At 39.4% G+C, this 19961-nt stretch overlaps 1 protein-coding gene across 1 annotated transcript; it reads left to right on the forward strand.

Annotated features, from left to right (window-relative positions):
* Positions 1–321: 321 nt before the first annotated feature.
* LOC116725907 (abnormal spindle-like microcephaly-associated protein homolog) lies at positions 322–13896 on the forward strand. The gene is made up of 7 exons (XM_032572311.1): positions 322–420; positions 599–962; positions 11589–11762; positions 11834–11988; positions 13024–13200; positions 13274–13446; positions 13706–13896. Exons 1-7 carry the CDS (start codon positions 322–324, stop codon positions 13806–13808), a joined length of 1245 nt encoding a protein of 414 aa, XP_032428202.1. The 3' UTR covers positions 13809–13896.
* Positions 13897–19961: the final 6065 nt, after the last annotated feature.

The raw sequence follows: 19961 nt of genomic DNA on the forward strand, positions 1-19961 counted from the left end.
AAACCATAAAACACCAGTCTGGGTTTGGAGGCTCTCCGTTTATTCAATCTGTCAATCAGGAGATATTAGCATTAGCACGTAGCATGTGCTCCAGTTCTCCAACCCGATCTATACAAAATAATAATGTTAGCATGCATCAAATCTTATAAATGCATAATAGCAACTCGAATGAAAATATTAAAACACCTAACATTAATACAGAGAAAAAAATAAACATTTGGACAATATAAATGAAAGGATTACAATGGATTATAAAACTTGCCTCTTCCCAGTGGAACGAGTAACAAAAGGGAAGAAGAAATGAACAACTTAACATTTATAATGGTGCTGGAGGACCCCAAACAAAAGAAGAAGAAAGTAGGGCGGAGCTGGAGGACCAAACCCCTCATAGCAGACACAAAGGAACGCAAAGACAGACAAGTATAAGAGGACAAATAAATTAAAGAAAACATTTTGTGAAAATATACAACTAACAATATAGACCCAGTTACACAAAGGAACTGGACCAAACAGTTTTTCAAAATGTTCTTTGGTCTCAACAAAATGCGATTAAATTATTTTCATAATCACTGAGTTTAGTGTGAAGTTTATACTGCAGGCGTCTCAAACTCCAGGCCTCCAGTCGCAGTCCTGCAGTACCTGCAGGACTGCGACTGGGCTCAACTCGTCCATACCGGACAACGTTGTTAGCCTGGAGGGGCTCGCTACATTCCGCGCAGACAGGAGCAGCGATCTCAGCGGTAAAACCCGAGGAGGGGGGCTGTGTATCTACATCAACAACAACCGGTGTAAAAATGCCATGACTGTCGCCAGTTACTGCTCCCCGGACATCGAGCTTCTGACTGTTAACTGCAGACCATTCTACCTGCCCAGGGAGTTTACTGTTGTTAGCATCACTGCCGTATATGTGCCCCCCAGTGCTAACACTAAAGAGGCTATGAGTGTTCTCTACCGGACCATCAGTGAGTTGCAATCCTCACACACAGAGGGCGTTTTCATCATTGCTGGGGATTTTAACCAGGCCAACATGAAGACTGTTCTCCCTCACTTCAACCAATATGTGGATTTTCCAACCAGGGGAGTGAATACTCTAGACTTGGCCTACACCAACATCAAAGAAGCATTCAGAGCAGCCCCCCGCCCCCACCTCGGTTCTTCAGACCACCTATCTGTTATGCTAATTCCTGCATACAAGCCCCTGCTGATCAGAACAAAACCTACAGTGAAGCAGGTGAGAATGTGGACTGAGGGGGCCATGGAGGCACTTCAGGACTGTTTTGAGTGCTCTGACTGGGAGATGTTCAAGGCAGCAGCCACTTACAACGACCAGATCAACATCGATGAGTACGCCATGACTGTGTCAGCCTACATCAACAAGTGCACAGAGGACGTCAGCATCACTAAGAACATTATCACCCGGGCCAACCAAAAACCCTGGATGACTAAGGAGGTACGTGAAATGCTAAAAGCACGGAACTCAGCCTTCAAGTCTGGCGACAAGGAGGCACTGAGGACAGCGAGAGCCAACTTGAACCGTGCTATCAGGTTAGCAAAACGAACCCACAGTCGAAAAATACAGGAGTTCTTCCACGACACCAGCAACACCAGAAGTATGTGGCAAGACATAAAGGCGATCACAGATTACAATCCATCCTCCCCCCCAGTGGGCGAAGTTGATGCTGACTTTCTAAATGGACTCAATAACTTCTTTGGGAGGTTCGAGGCACTGAACAGTACTCCGGCAAAGAAAACTGTTCCCCACCAGGAAGAGGAGGCACTCTGCCTGGACACAGCCGATGTGTTGAAGACTCTGAAAAGAGTCAACCCACGGAAGGCCCCAGGCCCCGACAACATACCTGGGCGGGTGTTCAGGGAATGCGCAGGTCAGCTGGCTGGTGTCCTAACAGACATTTTTAACACCTCACTGGACCAAGCCACAGTGCCAGCCTGTCTCAAAACTGCCTCCATCATTCCGGTGCCGAAGAAACCTCAAGTCACTCTTTCAACGATTACCGGCCTGTGGCACTGACTCCCATCATGATGAAGTGCTTTGAAAGGCTGGTAAAAGAACACATCGTCTCCAGACTCCCCTCCACATTCGACCCGTTCCAGTTTGCCTACCGCCGAAACCGCTCCACTGAGGACGCCATCTCCTCTGCCCTACACCTGAGCCTGGCTCACCTGGAGGAGAAGAACACTCATGTGCGGATGTTGTTCCTGGACTTCAGCTCAGCGTTCAACACAATCATCCCACAGCATCTGGCAGGAAAACTGGGACACCTGGGCTTCAGCACCCCCCTGCGAAACTGGCTGCTAGACTTCCTCACCGACAGACCTCAGTCAGTCCGGATCGGACAACACACCTCCGATGTCATCACCCTCAGCACAGGCTCCCCTCAGGGCTGCGTCCTGAGCCCTCTGCTGTTCACTCTGATGACACACGACTGCGTCCCCAGGTTCGCCACCAACCATATCGTGAAGTTCACGGACGACACAACGGTGGTGGGCCTCATCAGAGACGACAACGACCTGGACTACAGAGAGGAGGTGGAGCAGCTGGTGGACTGGTGCAGAGACAACAGCCTGATCCTGAACGTTGACAAGACGAAGGAGATGATCGTCGACTTCAGGAAGAACCGGCCCAGCCACGCTCCACTGCTCATCAACAGCTCGGCTGTGGAGGTGGTCAGCAGCACCAAATTCCTGGGGGTGCACATCACTAACGACCTCACCTGGACTGTGAACACCACGTCTCTGGCCAAGAGGGCACAGAAACGTTTGTATTTCCTGCGGAGGATGAGAAGAGCACACCTGCCCCCGCCCATCCTCAAGACGTTCTACAGAAGCACCATAGAGAGCATTCTGACCAGCTGCCTCTCTGTGTGGTGTGGAGGCTGCAGCGCCTCCGACTGGAAGAACGTGAGGAGAGTGGTGCGGACAGCAGAGAGGATCATCGGGGCCCCCTTTCCCTCCATTCAGGACATTTCATCCCAGCGCTGCGTGTCCCGAGGCCGAAACATCATCAGTGACCCCTCACACCCCCACCATGGACTGTTCTCCCTGCTGCTCTCTGGAAAGAGGTTCCGCAGCGTCCGGTGCAGGTCCACCAGGTTCCGAAACAGCTTTTTCCCACTTGCCATCAGACTGCTCAACTCTTAACTGGACTGCACTTAAAATCTGGTCTCCACTTTATACCTTGCACATGTACAGAGCTAAATAACTTATATTTTACTGTCACTCCTGCACTTTATATTTTATATTTTATATTCATATTTTTATACTGTATTTTATTTTATTCTGGAGTAACCTCACAATTGAAAGCTCAAAACATTGTCCTGAGCCGTATGCAACGAAATTTCGTTCTGTATACACCCTGTGCATGCAAAATGACAATAAAGTCAGTCTAAGTCTAAGTCTAAGTCTAAGTAACTGATCAAATTATCAATCATTTTAAAATTACATTACCTGGACCAAAATAAAAAGTTAAGTGGAAATTTGGGTATTTTAAGAATGAAAATGACAGCAAATCATATTAGTAACAAAAACTAACAAAATCAGGCAAAATAAAATGTTTCCAAATCATTTTTTTTTCAATAAAAGATTCATGAAACTTTAATAAAAACTGCAGGTGTGTGTCTGTCAGGTGAACTTTGGGTTAAAACTTGTTTGTTTTTCATTCTGTGGGTAGAAAATCCAGACATTTTACTCAAGTAGGAGCAGAAATACTTCATAATAAAATTACTCAAGCAAATGTAATTGAGTAATTGTAACTAGTTACTACCCAACTCTGCCACCAGCTCAGCACATTTGTCTGTTTGCAGATTTTTTTGAAGACATGCTGAACAACTGAGAGCCATGAAAACTCACTTTGCTTAATTAATCTGATTAATACTTTTATATGTATTTAACACATAAAAGTTTCTCACATTTTGTCTGCGATTTTGCATCGACGTTTCCCATGAGCAGAGGAAGAGGAGGCAGATTTTGAGAACCTGGGATTTTTTTCTGGTTATTTTTTATTTTTCAGCTGACCGGGTTTTGTTGCCTCTGAAGTGGAGTTATTATTTCCCAAACACAAACCCAGATTGAGAAATTGATCCATCTGGGTGGAGAGATTGACCCTCTCTGCTCTCATTCACTGACGGGGAATAATTCGACTTGTTCCACAGGAGAAACGCCCATAAAGATTTCAGCTGAAGCTTTCAGCTTTTTCTTAGCAAGAACTGATGGAAGACGGATAAAAAGGATTCATGCTGGACTTTTGCTTGTTTAGATCAGGAAGAAACGCTGTTTGTTTACTTGGATGCCTCCAGATTAAGTTGCACCTAAAAACCTTCAATTTTCTCAAAAGCCGACAGTGCGCATTATAATCCAGTGCGCCTTATATATGGACCAATATTGAGCCACAACTGGTCTCACAAGTACGGTAAGCAGCCGCCGACTTCATTTCCCCAGTAGAAGAAGAAGCGCGCGGTGCAGGCTGGGTTTTGTGTAAAGACCCCAAAATGGCTCCTATTAAGAGACGAGCTTACGACGCAGAGTTTAAGCTCAAGGCGATCAGTGATGCAGTAAAACACGGGAACAGAGCAGCAGCCAGAGAATTTAACATGAACCAATCAATGGTTATAGTGGAAGTGGATATATATTGTGATTGCACTAACGTTTGATTTACCGTAACAGCATCAGGCTGTTTTTTACGTGTTTATTGAATCGAGGAAAAGTTCCCCTCCACTATATGTTACACCTTGCTGTTGTTAAAAGATAAACTGTCACCAAAATACCACGTCACTGACTTTACCTCGGGAAAATAATAAAACAGCTTTTTATTCATTTTGGGAATGAAGGGAGTTTTCAGAACGCTGGTTTGTAATTTATTAATAAAGTTTGACTGAAATATCTGACTGTTTTGTTGACATTCCCTTTAGCGCAGCGCCATCTAGTGGATGCATAACGTAACTCCAGCCTCTACTGTAGCGTCTATTCTATGAGCCTTATAATGCGGTGAGCCTTATATATGAAAAAAGGTTTTAAATAGGCCATTCATTGAAGGTGCGCCTTATAGTGCGGAAAATACGGTAAATGTTTTCAAACTTTTGCAACACCACACTTTGGAGATAAAAAATTAACTAAAACATCTAATGTATCTTTTAAGAAGACTCAGTGATCTTGCTGTTACCCAACCAGAACTTGTGTACAAGACAATATTGAGAGTTTTAACTTTTCATCTCCTCGTCTGGTTTGGTCACATGAGCTGCAGACTAACAGATAAACTTTTAAGAAACTTCCAGTGGCGGGTAAAGTAGCAGGTAAATAGACCTGAGTGAAGTTGGCCCCCACCTTCTTCAAATCAGGCAAATTTGGTGTCAAACGTTTGTGCAGCAAAAATTTTGTTTGTGCCGCTATAATTTTAAAGACATAAAGAAATGTTTCTAGAGGTCATCAAAGGTCAACCAGCCCCCCCACCTTCTTCAAATCAGTTTTTTAGGCTCTGATAAAGTTTTTTAGGCCGTTATTTAACAAGTTGAACAGGAAATTGGGAGGAGAGAGAAGGGAAAGACATGCAGCAGATTCTGCAGGACTGGGAATTAAACCCAGGTTGACAAACAAAACCTAGAAGTAACGTCCTAAACAAAACATAATTTGCTGTCTTACCATAAACTGGTTACAAAAATAACTGAATTATTCATTTCTTAGCCCCTTTTCCTTCTCTTTTATACAAGCAGACAACACATAAGCTCAACAACACAAAAGCTTCATATTTATTACAAAGTATTGATCTAAGAATTGATTTCTTCCTGTAATGGAAATGATTTCTGATTAAGTTTTCTGTTTTCATGCTTTCATGGATTGTTCTTCTTTTTTCCCTTTTCTACAGGTTTTCATGTTAAATTGCACTTTTTTGTTAAGTTTGTTAAACTACCTTGAATCTGTATTTCTAAATAAAGACTAACAGAAAGATCACAGTAACTTTTATTTTTTATAAAACCTGTTTTGTTCTTATAACAAACAAACCAGATAAAACAAGTTTGGGTCTCTTTATGGTCCGGAGAATTAAATTATGATAACAATTATCATCTAATATTATGTACAGATTAAACTCTAATATTAATTTAACATCCTGGAACCTGAAGAAATCCAAACCTGTTAAATCAACTTTTTAAAGTTTGGTATAAAAAGAAAAACAGGATTTATCAAAGAAAAACAGGTGAATGGACTGAACTTGTGTAGAGCCTTGCTGGTCATGTTGACCACTCAAAGCGCTTCACACTACAGTCACATTTACACCCACATGCAGGTCAGAGGGCAACTTGCCGCTAAGTGCCCCGCCCCGGGGCAGCTCAACATGTGGCTGAGGAAGCTGGAATCGAACTTACAACCTTCTGGTCACAAGACGACCACTCTACCCACTGAGCCACAGCCGCACTAAAAAAGCCACTGCATGATCCTTTTGCTAATCTTCTTTAAAATACAGATTAAAACAGTTTAAAAGCTACAATTCAGTGCAATTTAATATAAAAAGTGAGTAGAAACGGTAAACTAAAGGACAAACCATAAAAGCACAAGTACAGTGGAAATAAACAGAAATCATTACTATTAAATGAAGACATTTTAACTCTTAAATCAATACGTTGCTATAAAAATTGAGCCCAGTGTTGCTGCGGCGCTAAAGCAGCGAAGGGAACAGGGCTAACGTTCGGCTAATTCAATTAATTATAAAGTTTAACAATAAAGCTGCACATGTGTTTGGGGTTTCTTCAAATCTTTGGGGGCAATTTGCAGTGACCAACTGACCTGACCTACATGTTTTAGGAGATGTGGGGGGAACCGGAGCACCCGGAGAAAACCCACGCAAACACGGGGAGACCATGCAAACTCCACACAGATGGTGTCTGTGAAGACGCAGCGCTAACCGCTGCACCACCGTGCTGCCCACGTTTTTTCCAATTGAGTTGGGAAGGGATCTATTTTCTAGTTTGTCAATGGGGGATAAAACTTTAACGTTTTAAATTTGACGGAGCGTGGCCTGGCGCCCCGTACACAGAGGCTACAACCTCCATGAGTTTGAGTCCTCTTTCCTCTCTTGCTCGTCTTTCTCCTTCTCTGAATATCATCATAATCCAGAACATTAGACATGTTCTGGATTGTCTTCACTGTTTTATTTTTCTTTTGGCTTCTGCCATCTCAGAGTCTTCCGTAATTTTTTCCAAAAAGACATTTTAGACTTTTTCTTCTTACCGTCCTGCATGATTTTAACATCCGGATTGTCCAAATCCTCCAGGACGGTTTCTCCAGTGATCTTAGTCTCTTCTGAGGATTCTGGGTCTGTGGAACAACCTGATAACGGTTCTCCTAAGATTTTCTCCTCTGGAGAAACCTTTTCACTTACGACATCAACTGGGTCCACTTGGTCCTGTAAGTCTTCCTCCTTCTCTTGGGAAACTGTGATGTCTTTTTTTTGGAAACCGTCTTCCTCAGCTCTCAGCAGCAGTAGATCCTCTTTCGCTCTTTGTAAATCATTTTTTAAGCAACTTATTTCCAGCTGGTATTTCTCTGCTTCATGTTTAAATGCAGTGACTTCCTTTTCATACTGACATTTGAGCTGCTGGTACAAACCGTTTACCTTCTCCAGGTCTGCCTGGGCACTGCTTTCCCTGTCTTGCAGGATTTTAATCTCTGTTGTTGCGTTATTTTGGAGGACGGCATATTCAGATCTCAGGTGGTCCAGACTCGCCTTGGCCTTCTCTACTGTCTCAAGATGTGCTTTTCTCTCCTCCTTTACCTGCTGCTGAAGTTTTTCAAGTTGTTGCAGCGCAGATCGGTTAATATCCCAAATAAGCTTTTCTGCCTTTTGTCTCTGTAAAAGAGCCATTTGGTCCTGCCTTATTTTCTGCTGGTAAGTCTCCACCTGCTGCTGTAACTCCAGTATGTCGTTTCTATATCTACATTTAAGCTCCTCATGTGAAACATGAACCCGATCCAGTTCATGGAACATCTGCCTGTCCCTGTTTCTTAGAATTATGATCTTTCTTGCCATTCTCTGGAAGAGCTCTTCCTTCTCAGCTCTCAGATTGTTGACTAGGTTCAGATGCTCTCTCTCTCTCTCTATATTGGCGTCTTTCTCACGTCTCGCCTCCTGCCGATATCTCTCCACGTCTTGCTTAAGTCCAGAAACGTCACTATTATATTTACAGCTGAGTTCACTATATGAATTTTTGAGCTGAGCCAATTCTTCCTGCAGACGTTTCTCGTTGTCTTGCAGGGACGCGATCTTATGGGACATTTCCAGACTGGAGTCCAGTCTTTGGGTTTCCCCGTGTAAAATATCCAAGTGTGCAGGAGCGAAGCTGCCTTGGGGGTTTTGCCAGACTCCCGTTCTTGCCCGGAGTCCCATCATCCTGTTGCGGTATTTCTCAAATTGGTGAAACATTTCTACCTCAAATCCTTTAGCCAAAATCTGTCGCCGTAAATTACTTGAACCGTCGTTTGGAAAGAGCTTTGCGCACGTCTGAGCTAGTCAGTGATATTGCAAGCAATGAAAAATATGCAGAATTGTGTCACATACAATTCTGCAGTTGATGACATCACAGACTGCATCGCCAGTGACATCACAGAGTCTTCCTTTGCTGGCGGTGTGACATCATTCCACCACCAAATATCTCACTCTTCATTCTTGTTTACATTCAAAATAGTCCATGATTCAGTCGTTTTTATCCAAACTCATTTCTGTTTTGGGCCAGATCAAAAACCTGAATGTTCATAAAGGGCCTGTTGCACCAGAACATATTGATAAAAACCAATTAAACTGTTAAAATATCAATAAATAGGTGTTTCAGCATCAATGCGTGTTTCTTACAATAACGTAATATTGAACATCTTTTCACACTAATCAGTTCATCCAGGATTGTTTTTGTGCTTTTCTGCAATCAACACAGATTTTGTGGCGCTAAGTTAGAAATATCTGTAAGGAATTTTTTACAATATTTGCACTAACATATGATGTTAAATGTGATCTTTTATTAATCTCTCTATCGGTCATGGACTATAACTTGACATCAGGTCAGGCTGAGACAGCAGGCACTTGAACCCAAATGTTTATGGACAATTTTGAGAAAAAATGTTAATAAACTCAGAAAACATGTTGATAAACTCAGAAAACATGTTGATAAACTCAGGAAACATGAGGGGGTCTGTTGATTCTTGTGTGAATTTTGCGGTTATTTGTAAAAACTGGAGGGGCCCATTGCTATGATTTGGAGTCTAGAGGGCCACATAGAAAGCTATGGCGGGCCAGATTTGGCCCTCGGGCCTTGAGTTTGACACACGGGCCATATATGATAATCTATAGAACGTTTTTCAATATCTAAACATTGGGAAGTTAATTTTGCTTGTTTAGTCAAACATTTATTTTCTTCTGTATTGTGGAAAAAGAGAGTGGGAAAGAAAATTTATAATAAATCGATGTAAACAATATGAAAAGTAAAATATAAAAACTAAAACTATTGATTTATAAATCTTGTTGAAAGTTGGTTAGGATTGATTAAGCCTCGTTGTTAATATCAGGCTTAAAACTCAAAAATTGTAAATGAGTAAAAGTTGTAATGTACTAGTATTGTGGTTTGTTTATTGTTGTCATAGCAACTGCCTGCCAAGATGGCTGTCAGTTAAAACAAAGAATGTTGTAATCTATATTTCCAGTATGTTTTTGTTAGCTTTTTAAAGGCACAATGTACTTCTTATTATAAATAGTTTCTAGTGAGAAAATAAATGTGTGTATTTTTTATCTGGTTTCTACTGTAGAAAACTTTTTCCACATTTTAATCTTCTAATCAAAATTAAATTACACGTTATCACAGAACTGTTCAGTTTAAATATCAATAACTTTCAAGGACTTGAAGCAAAGTTTAGTGCTTTAATTACTGATTAAACACAAAATTAAAGCACCACTTTCACATTTTTATTGTGAAAACCTCATATCCACAGATGTCAACCAAGCAAGAATTTTGCAGTATTAACTTATGTTTTGCGGCGGTCTTTGACCAAGCTCAGGAACTTCTCGGCACTGATCTCATCATCAATCACAGTGTAATCGATACCCTGGTTTGGTAGCAGGATAAACATGGAGACGCCTTCCTGTTATGGCAGCTGTCTGTTTTTCATTCTTCTGATTTTCAGAGATAAAACACAGTTTCTCCTTGAAGGATTCAGATTGTCCTATTGACTATCTACTCTTATTTGTAGTTATAATCCTTCAGTAAATGTGACAAGATGAAAATAAACCAACAGTTATTGTGACAACAGTTACAGAGTCTCATAACATCTCTGCCTTCCAGCCAGAAACAAGCGATCTCCATTTACACTGGATTTATATTCCACCCTGGGGCTATTGCTGAAATCTTTAAATATTTGATTCCTGTTCTAAAAATGCTTATCAGTGTCGATTTTTAAAGGTCAAACACCAAATGTACCTTAATATGCATTACAGTGGAAATGGTGTTAGCATAACCGCAGAAGCTAACATCTACAGCCTTACTTATCTCAGCTCTGGTTGGCTCAACCAATCAGCGACAAGGAAAATGAAAGGCGCTCCTGGATTGGCTAAAAGTATGTCAACTGTCATTACTTTTAGCCAAACTAGCCAAAGACTTCCCAGGCTGCATTTTATTTAGAAAATCTTAGACGTGAATTCTGAAATCTGCAAATATTGAACTGCAAACGGGGGCGTCCACTGTACTTGGTTTTATTATACAACCGTACATCTTTGAAAAGCATTAGTGGAGCCTCCTGCACAACTAACAAGGATGCAGCAAGTGTTTTCTGAATAGTATGCCAACAACAAAACATTTGTCTTTTCCAGCAGCCATTGTACAGCACACACAACAGTAAAACCAGCTGACCAAATGTGCTGGAGCTCAGTTTGGGTTCCTGGGTAAAAGGTGGACCTCTGCTGGGATTGCTGGGTAACAAGCTGGGGTTGCTAGGTGACAGGCAACTCCATCACCTAGCTGCTGATTAGTGATGTTACAGTCCAGATGTTTTTGAAACTAAAAATTGTACTCAATTAAAAGTAAAAAGTAGCTGTCCAAGACATTACTAAAGTAATAGTAACATTTTATTTGGTAAAAGTCTACTCAAGTACTGAGTAACTAATCAAATTATCAATAATTTCATATTTAAAAATTACATAATCAGACGAACCAAAATATAAAGTTATGTGGAAATTTTGGTATTTTAATTGGATTATTCTTCAACTTCACGTTTAGAAAATATAAATAAAGGGATATGTTTGAGCTACACTGCAAAAACAAAAAATCTTACCAAGTATTTTTGGTAAACTTCCTATCACAAATATTAGTCCACTTGAAATAAAAATTAATGAACTACAACAGCATTTAATTTCCCTGTGGGATTAATAAAGTATTTTTGAATAAGATAAAACCACAAGTAACTTCATCAAGATATGAGCTTGTTTTAAGTCCATATTTCCTTAATATTGATGGAAAAGTACTCGCTCCATTGGTAGATTAAATTAATCTATAACAAGACATTTAGTCCCATATCATACGTGAAATAATCTGCCAGTGGAACAAGTACTTCATCAATATTAAGGAAATATTTACTCGTGAAGCTGAGGCTCCGCTTGCGCAAAATCTCTGCTGAAGTACGAGAGGAAGACAAACTCTGCAACAAAACCTCTTCTGCGCTGGAGTATCTCCTCCGATACAAACACTTCTCCTTCATCCTGGAGGCCCTGAAGAACCTCGGTAAGACCTGGACTGGATTGTTTTCGCTCGCTGCTGTCGGCTGAGTGGTGATGGAAACGTTTTTTATGCAGAGGCCGCCACCAGGCTGTCGCCAGAGTGCTGCGAGCGGCTGGTGGGAAGCGACGCCACCGGTGTCATCTTCACGCTGATACGCAGCTGCAACCGGAGCGGACCCTGCATGGAGGTCATCACCTTCTCCGTCCAGATCCTCCTCAACCTCTCCAAGGTACAACTGACGTCTCCGGTTCATAACATCGATGCTTTTCTGACTGAATATCTTTCATTTTTATACAAATCTCATCCTGTTTACAAAAGCTGATTGAAATTTACCAACTTAATCTTTCAGGTTTTTTTCCCTTAATTTTATTGGTTTTACAAAAACAGGCTCTAGTTGTACTTTTCATAAAGCCCTCCTGTATTGAATCCTTTTTTTGAACTGCGCCCTCTGGTGGAAGATGTTGGTAGTACATGTGGCAAATGCAAATTAAAGACCAACAAGGCTAAAATAAAGTATTTTTGGTGCTTAAAAAATCTCTAATAGTCATACATTAAGTAATAATTAAAGTACTATAAGCTGTTATTAGTGTATCTATCTAGCTGTTTCAGGCCTTAAAAGGACGATAAATTGTCCCATAAGTTTTTGCAATAAACGATAATATTGTTGTTGTTTTGAGGCTATTTAAGGAATATAATCACAATATATCAGCACCAACATCAGTATCGGTCGTTACTAGTAATTTTTTTAACATGTCTGCATTGGGCTGATAAATACAACGATCATAAACAGACATCTTGTTTCTGTCTGTTTATGATCGTTTGTTTTTTCAAAGGTGTCAAAAAAAGTAGAGAAATATATTATATAATATCAGCAAGAACAGTAATATTAATATCGGATGGACCAAATTTTCATATTGGTGCATCCCTAAATATAATGGTCTCAGAGATCAATAAACTTTAAATTCCGATGAACTGGAAGACATTTTAAGATATCCAAAATGAATAAACAAAACGGAAACAACAAATAATATGAATTATGAAGTCTGTGTAAACAAAAATGCCCTTCAAAAAAAGATTTGGTTGAGACCAAAGCAGCAGACTGAAGACTTTTGTCATCCTGTTTTTGGTAGAAAGAAGAAAAAAATGTAAATTATTGAGCTTGTTTTAATTTGTCATGTGATTAATTAATTTATTTCATCAGAGATCAATCAGAGAAGATGGTTCAAATCTAACTATTAACACTCAAATGTGTATTTCCCCTCAGTACCACCTGACCATAGAGGCGGTGTATTCGGTGGAAAACTCCCTGGAAACGCTGCTGGATTTACTGCAGAAATACCGGGAGAAAGCCGGGGACAAGGTGGCCGAAAAGGGCGGCAGCATCTTCACCAAAGCCTGCTTCCTTCTCGCTCTGCTGCTGCAGGACGAGCGCCGCGCTCAGGTCTGAAGCAGACAAAAAAATCTTTCCCACTAATCCTTACGAAAACATTTAAATTTAATCTATTTCCCCTCAGGAGGTGGTGAAGCTGCCTAAAGTTTTGGACCGGATACGCAGCATCTACCGGCTCACCGCGCGGAAACACAAAATGGACGAAGAGCGCAGCATCACCAGGCAGAGAATCAACGCCTCGATCAACGGGAGCTTCTTTGTTCCGCCAACGCCGCGCAAATCCAAACCGCCACCAAAGTAGGCAGCATCTGATCTGTACAAACCCAAACAGGACTTTTGGTTCTGTGGAAACTAAAATGCTGTTTTCTGTGGAGCTAAATTAGTGTCAGAAAGATTCACAAAGCGTACGGTAAAATCTGCATGTGTGCAATAAGACGTAATAAGTGTAAAAGAAGATTTGTAAATGTACGACATTATTCGCTGTTCTGTACAACACGATGCAAATCTTACTGTGAATGTTGGGACTAATTTAGCTCCATATTTTTGTGTCGTTCAGGTTTGCACCAGATTGGGTTCTGAGGAAGGACAAACTGAAAGACGTCGTCGATCCCCTCAGGGCGATCCAGATGGTGGCGGAAACGCTCGCCATCGTTTTATAAACAGAAAACCTTCAAGAGTCTTTTTGTTTTCACAGAAAACCTCAGATTTTTAATATTTTTTGTTTTGTTTTTCAATCAAATGATTTGTTTGTAAATCCTGAATTTGATGTTTTTTGATAATAAAATTGATCTTGTTTATGTTTTTCCCTTTTCAATTCTTTCTTCCTGTTTCGGGAAACTAAAAAAATGCCTAAAAACTCATCTTTTCAAATCTTCTTACTCTGCACTGTCTAACTTTCTGATGGTTTATCTTGTTTGTACGGGTTCTTTGTTAATAAATGCGTTTAAATAAAATGTATTAATACTGAGTCATCTACATAAGGTTGTACAGCTAAAACCATCATCTTCACATTTTAGTTATTATTTAGCATATCTTTAGGCAGATGAGTGTTTTTACAGAAGAAAACTAAAAACTTAGTTTTGGGTTTGTTTCTAAGTGTTGTCATGATTAAACACCCTGTCAGTTCTGAGGCTCTGCTGAAAAGTAAATATGAATCTGAAAAGTACACTGTTATCCTTTGCTGTATTTTCTACAGTTAAATACCACAAAATGCCCAGTAAAACTACCATAAGACATCTTTACAAGTAGTTACTGTAATTTGCATTGCATTATGGGTATAGTACATAGTATTACAGTAACTTACTGTATGTTTTGAATTTGCAGTAATTTACTGTTTACACATTACAGTAGTGGTACTGTACTTATAATATACAGTAAGAATTATATTTGATTCCCAACGGTCATCATACACTGCTAGCCTTTGCTGTATTTATTTCAGTTAAATACCACAAAATGCCCAGTAAAACTACCATAAATAGGGTGACCATATTTTCAGTTGGGAAAACAAATCATTTGTTTTCCCAACTGAAAACAAATGATTTGTTTTCATTTGTTTTTGTTTTCGGGGGGGGGCTGAGAGCGGGGAAACTCTTTTGTAAATAGTAGGTAAACATACATTTGCGCTTTCGTATGTTGTTGGCTACTGACAGCCACGCCATCTATCTTCTGATTAAGAACAGGGCTGCCCGCACTGACTCGGCTCAGGGATTACGTCACACGCAGCGCCGTGCGCAGTGCCCTAGTGCCTGTAAATATAATGGTCCAATGAAGGTAATTTAAAAAACAGGACATTTCCTCACTTTCTAAAAAAAACCCGGGACGCCCGGGACAGGACGTGAAATACGGACATGTCCCGGGAAATACGGACGTTTGGTCACCCTATAAGACATCTTTACAAGTAGTTACTGTAATTTGCATTGCATTATGGGTAAAGTACATAGTATTACAGTAACTTACTGTATGTTTTGAAGTTGCAGTAATTTACTGTTTACACATTACAGTAGTGGTTCTGTACTTATAATATACAGTAAGAATTATATTTGATTTCCAACGGTCATCATAGCTGCTTCATCGTGGTTCCCTGTTTCTGTATTTTTACTCCTTTAGTGGTTAACATGTTTTTAAGGCAGAAAGAGAGCATGTACTTTTGTTTTTTTCACATCCTAGCTAACATTAACATGCAGTTTATCTAGCTACGTCATCAAGCGTGGCTTCGCTTCCAACTGTTTTCTGATGACGTTTGTTTTAAACTCCGAAGCTTTTTCCCTCCAAGTGCAGCTCTGTCTCCGTGCTGTGGGCTCACACTGCTTCAGCTCTTCAAGACAGGTAAAAAAACACTTCTTAGAAAACTGTTTGAAGCCAAAACCTAGTCTGGAAATGTACATTTTAGATGGAGTTAACGTAGCTTATAGCATCATGCTATAATGCTATAACTTAGCATTATAGCATGAGCTGGTTTGTGCTGGTTAGCCTGGTAAAATAACGTTACCTTTACGTTACTAACTCTGGTGTTTTACATAACTGGCATATTGCAACCTTATAAGTTACGTGTCTGTAAATGAGGTGAAAGATAGGAAAATATGATGTTGTTATTTTTTGAGCTGGTTCGGAGTTAACGTTAGCTAAGGTGCTAATTTTACCGTTGAAGGTTTTAGCTTGACTTTTACCGCTTAATCTTCCTCGGGCGGCTTTGGGTTGAGATGAGCTCAGTGCTGAGTGTCTGTTAGCATTGTTGTTACATCCTTTGTGGAACAATATAACCTTAACTGATAATTGATCCCCCCCCCCGTCCCCTTTTCTTTATTTTACATGTAATGACTGTTCATTTGTTTAAACCATGATCTTGCAAATGTTAAAAGTGCAGATTAGCTACGTAGGTCAGCAAGGATGAATTTCTAACATTGTTCTTTTTCTTCCTTTTCTTCAGATGACCTTTTTTTTAACTCCCAAGCTTTTTCCCTCCAAGTGGCTGTGCAGTTCTGTCCTGCTGACTGCTAACATAGCTTCATCTCTTCAAAAGACAAGACAACAGGTAAAAAGACAGCTCTTCAAACATATTTGAAGCCACAAAATAGTCTGGAAATGTAGAGGAGCAGCTAACCTAATCTATAACTTTGAGCTTGCTACAGCTGGTTAGCCTGCTAAAGTACCATTACATCTCCAACATAGTGTATAAGAGTCTGTAAATGAGGACAAAGGTGAAAAACATTAAAGTGGTTTCTGTTATTTTTTGAGTTGGTTCAGCCACAGTGGCAGGTGGACAAAAAAGTTAATTTCCAACCCTGGTTACATATAAGGGCTGTTCACATGTTTAAACCATGCTCCTGTAAATTTAAAGTTAAGTCAGTACTAACAGGTGCAACTATGTACAGGTGTAAATTCTGCAGCATTTGTACTTCAGAATTTACAGAATTTTGTAGTCATGTGAAGAAACATCAACACACAGCTAATTATCGGTTTGCATGTGGAATAGAGCAATGTCCTGCTTCCTTCAGAACATTTTCTGCATTCAGGTCCCACATGCACAGGAGTCACCGCCATTGCAGAAGTCAGACTGAACACTTGTGGAATGTAATGCTATAAAAAATGCATTTAGCCCCACAAACTGTCATTCACATCCGCTGTTTCAGAGTGGTAGCAGGATGTAGGGGTAAAGTCTAGTCTAGTCTCCGGGATGAGGTTCTCAAAAACCTGTTGTAATCTGGGGGAACTGGCCCTTTAAATATAAATTACTACCAGTAATTCATATTTAAGAGAGTTTTCCTTTTATGTTTTAAAGGTATCTTCCACCAAGATGTCTGTTTGAAATGGAAATGACCTTACCCACTACACCAAGGGTAATCATGCTTGGTAAGAGGAATATTTTCTATCACTATAATTTTTTCGTAGCAATGTATGTAATTGTTATGGTAGTCTGTACTTTTACTCACTAGCGTTAGCCTGACAAGGGTTTGTCTATTTTAGGAAATAGCTTGATGTCTGCAACCCGGTGGATGGTCAGTATGGAGGAGAAGGTATTTTTCCAGCCTGAGCAACTACATGACTTTGCCAGCGTCCTTGCTGTCTTTCTTGGGTCATATTCTGTCTTCAATCTGGAGTATCAGGAGTCAGCATCCACCACGCTGGAGATGATACAATGGCAAGTACTCTACACCAAGCCATTTATGAATTAAATTTAATGACAGTTTGACTGATGATGAAGAACCATAGCTGATTGCTGTATTGTACGTCTTCATTAAAAAATACAATTAATATATTTTATTTCTGTTAAAAGATTCTTTGTGAGGATCAATCCAGATGTTGGTACCAAATGCACAGCCAAAGTCGGTACAAGCCGCAAGACGGGAAGTCTTGTCAAGAGGAAAGTAGTCAGTGTCAACTGACCACCTTCTTCCAACAACTTGCTGAATTTGAATGGAGGACTTCCAACTAGGTAAGTATTTTACCAAATGTAAATGTTTACTATTTTATTGTCTTTCCTCCTATCTTGCATGCTCTGACTTTACTTTAGCCTTTTTAATCTGATTTTAATGATTATTTATAAATGGCATGTGATTCCTACACAATAGCCCTTTAGAGTAGCCTGCATCTTTTCTGTGTCCGTGGTAAAAAGTGGATGTCGCTGCATCTCTTAATAAATCACAGAAATGTATAAGTGTGTAGTCGTTTAAGTGTGGTGTATTTTTATACTATGCAGTTTTCAGTTTATTAGGCACACCTTTGCAGTAATCCGTCAGCACCAACAAAATGACTAAAAAGATTGTTGTACTTCATCGTCCCCTTGGGGACATTTGTAGTACGCAATCTTTTGAATTACTGAAGACTGACTGCTTTTGCCATAAACAATCCAAAAACCTGAAGTGAAGCCAGTCCTGCTCATTCTTTATGCAGCTTCTATTATCACTTCAATCCAATTGATTTTTTTTTAAAACAAATTATCAACTTAATGCTGCTTTATGACAAAGATTTTATGCATTTGAACATTGTCACTTCAGCTTAATTTGTCAACTTCCTGTCGATTTGAAAATGTAGATAACTTCCTGACCATCTCATGACCTCCCACATTGTCTGTCTTATTCTTTACAGTTCAGCTTCCACAAGATGGATCCCACTGCTTTTGTTTGACGAATGGAATAAAAGTTCTTCTGATGTAGGAAATGTGTTCTATGGTTTTGTTGTTTTACAGCACATTATATTGTATTGTGACGTTGTTTTTTATGACATTGCGAATATGTAAATGGATTTTATTTCTACAAATCTGCTGAAAATAAATACCTGTTATTCACAGTACTTGGACTAAAATTTCTTTTATGAAATTTTTCGGTTTATGGTAAAATATTCTTATCTTAAAGAAATGTAAACTTTAATTTACAGTAAAACTCTGACATTATGTTGTGAAACAAGTTTACAGTAGACCAGCTTTACTATAAAATACAATTACTGTATTATACTAGAAACTACATTTACAGTAATGCAGTTATAACTGTAAAGCACACTCACAGTAAAAATTAACTGTGAAATATCATAACAGTAAAGGTACTGTAGAATGGTAATTACAGTAACTTGCTGGCAACAGTGTTGCCAGTAAGTTACTGTACAATTACAATAAAAGGTCTAACAGTGTAGTTCTGAACTTTTTCAAATTATTTTTTCGTTTGCAGATTTAGAAACTTTTCCCCCAAAACTTTCAGTTTCAAATTATTTTAGTTTGAAGATTTTTTTCATTGTAGAAACTTTTTTCAGTTTTAAATCATTTTTTTAGTTTGTTAGCAGATTCCCTTTTGGCACAGCGATAAATGTCACATCTGTGTTAGAAGGACACACATTTTATTTGACAAAGGTGGGTTAAGTTAGACATTTCACGTGATGCGACACGCAATAAACCAACAAGAAAACAAACAATGAGAAAAACATGTCAACAGTTTCAAGATTTTTTTTTAAACTCTTTTTCAGTCTCAAACTTTCTTTTTTCCATTTCAAGTATTTGTTTTACGTCTCTTTCAGTCTTTTTTCTTAAATAGCTGCTTTACAGTTCTTTTTTTTCACAATATCAAATTTTTTTTGCAAAACTTTTTGACCCCAATTTTGCTCCATACCACTGCTGATCTACTTAACAGTCTAGTTTGCTTTAAGTACTAGAACTAGCCAGAAGTGCAGAGTACCCAAATATTGTACTCAAGTGTAGTACTACTTCATATTTTTACTCAGGTAAAATTAAAAACTAGTCATCCAAGAAATGACTCAAGTAAGAGTAAAAAAGTATTTGGTAAAACTTCCCCACACTGGCTAGCTGTTTAGTTCTTGTTAAATCTGATTTTGTTTTTCTCTGTATTTTTATTTTTTGCTGAATCAATGGTTATAGTGGAAGTGGATATATATTGTGATTGCACTAATGTTTGATTTACCGTAACAGCATCAGGCTGTTTTTTACGTGTTTATTGAATCGAGGAAAAGTTCCCCTCCACTATATGTTACACCTTGCTGTTGTTAAAAGATAAACTGTGTCACAAAAATACCACATCACTGACTTTACCTCGGGGAAAATAATAAAACAGCTGCGTATTCATTTGGGAATGAAGGGAGTTTTCAGAACGCTGGTTTGTAATTTATTAATAAAGTTTGACTGAAATATCTGACTATTTTGTCGACATTCCCTTTAGCGCAGCGCCATCTAGTGGATGCATAACGTAACTCCAGCCTCTACTGTAGCGTCTATTCTATGCGCCTTATAATGCGGTGAGCCTTATATATGAAAAAAGGTTTTAAATAGGCCATTCATTGAAGGTGCGCCTTATAGTGCGGAAAATACGGTA

This window comes from Xiphophorus hellerii, chromosome 9, assembly GCF_003331165.1.
Source record: "Xiphophorus hellerii strain 12219 chromosome 9, Xiphophorus_hellerii-4.1, whole genome shotgun sequence".
Classification (NCBI taxonomy): domain Eukaryota; kingdom Metazoa; phylum Chordata; class Actinopteri; order Cyprinodontiformes; family Poeciliidae; genus Xiphophorus; species Xiphophorus hellerii.

Excerpts from the sequence above, each read along its gene's own strand:
- LOC116725907 (XM_032572311.1), top strand. The coding sequence starts at position 322 with ATGGTGCTGGAGGACCCCAAACAAAAGAAGAAGAAAGTAGGGCGGAGC. Across the intron at positions 11,763-11,833 it reads GGAGGCCCTGAAGAACCTCG|AGGCCGCCACCAGGCTGTCG; the intron begins GTAAGACCTGGA and ends TTTTTTATGCAG. Across the intron at positions 13,447-13,705 it reads AAATCCAAACCGCCACCAAA|GTTTGCACCAGATTGGGTTC; the intron begins GTAGGCAGCATC and ends TGTGTCGTTCAG.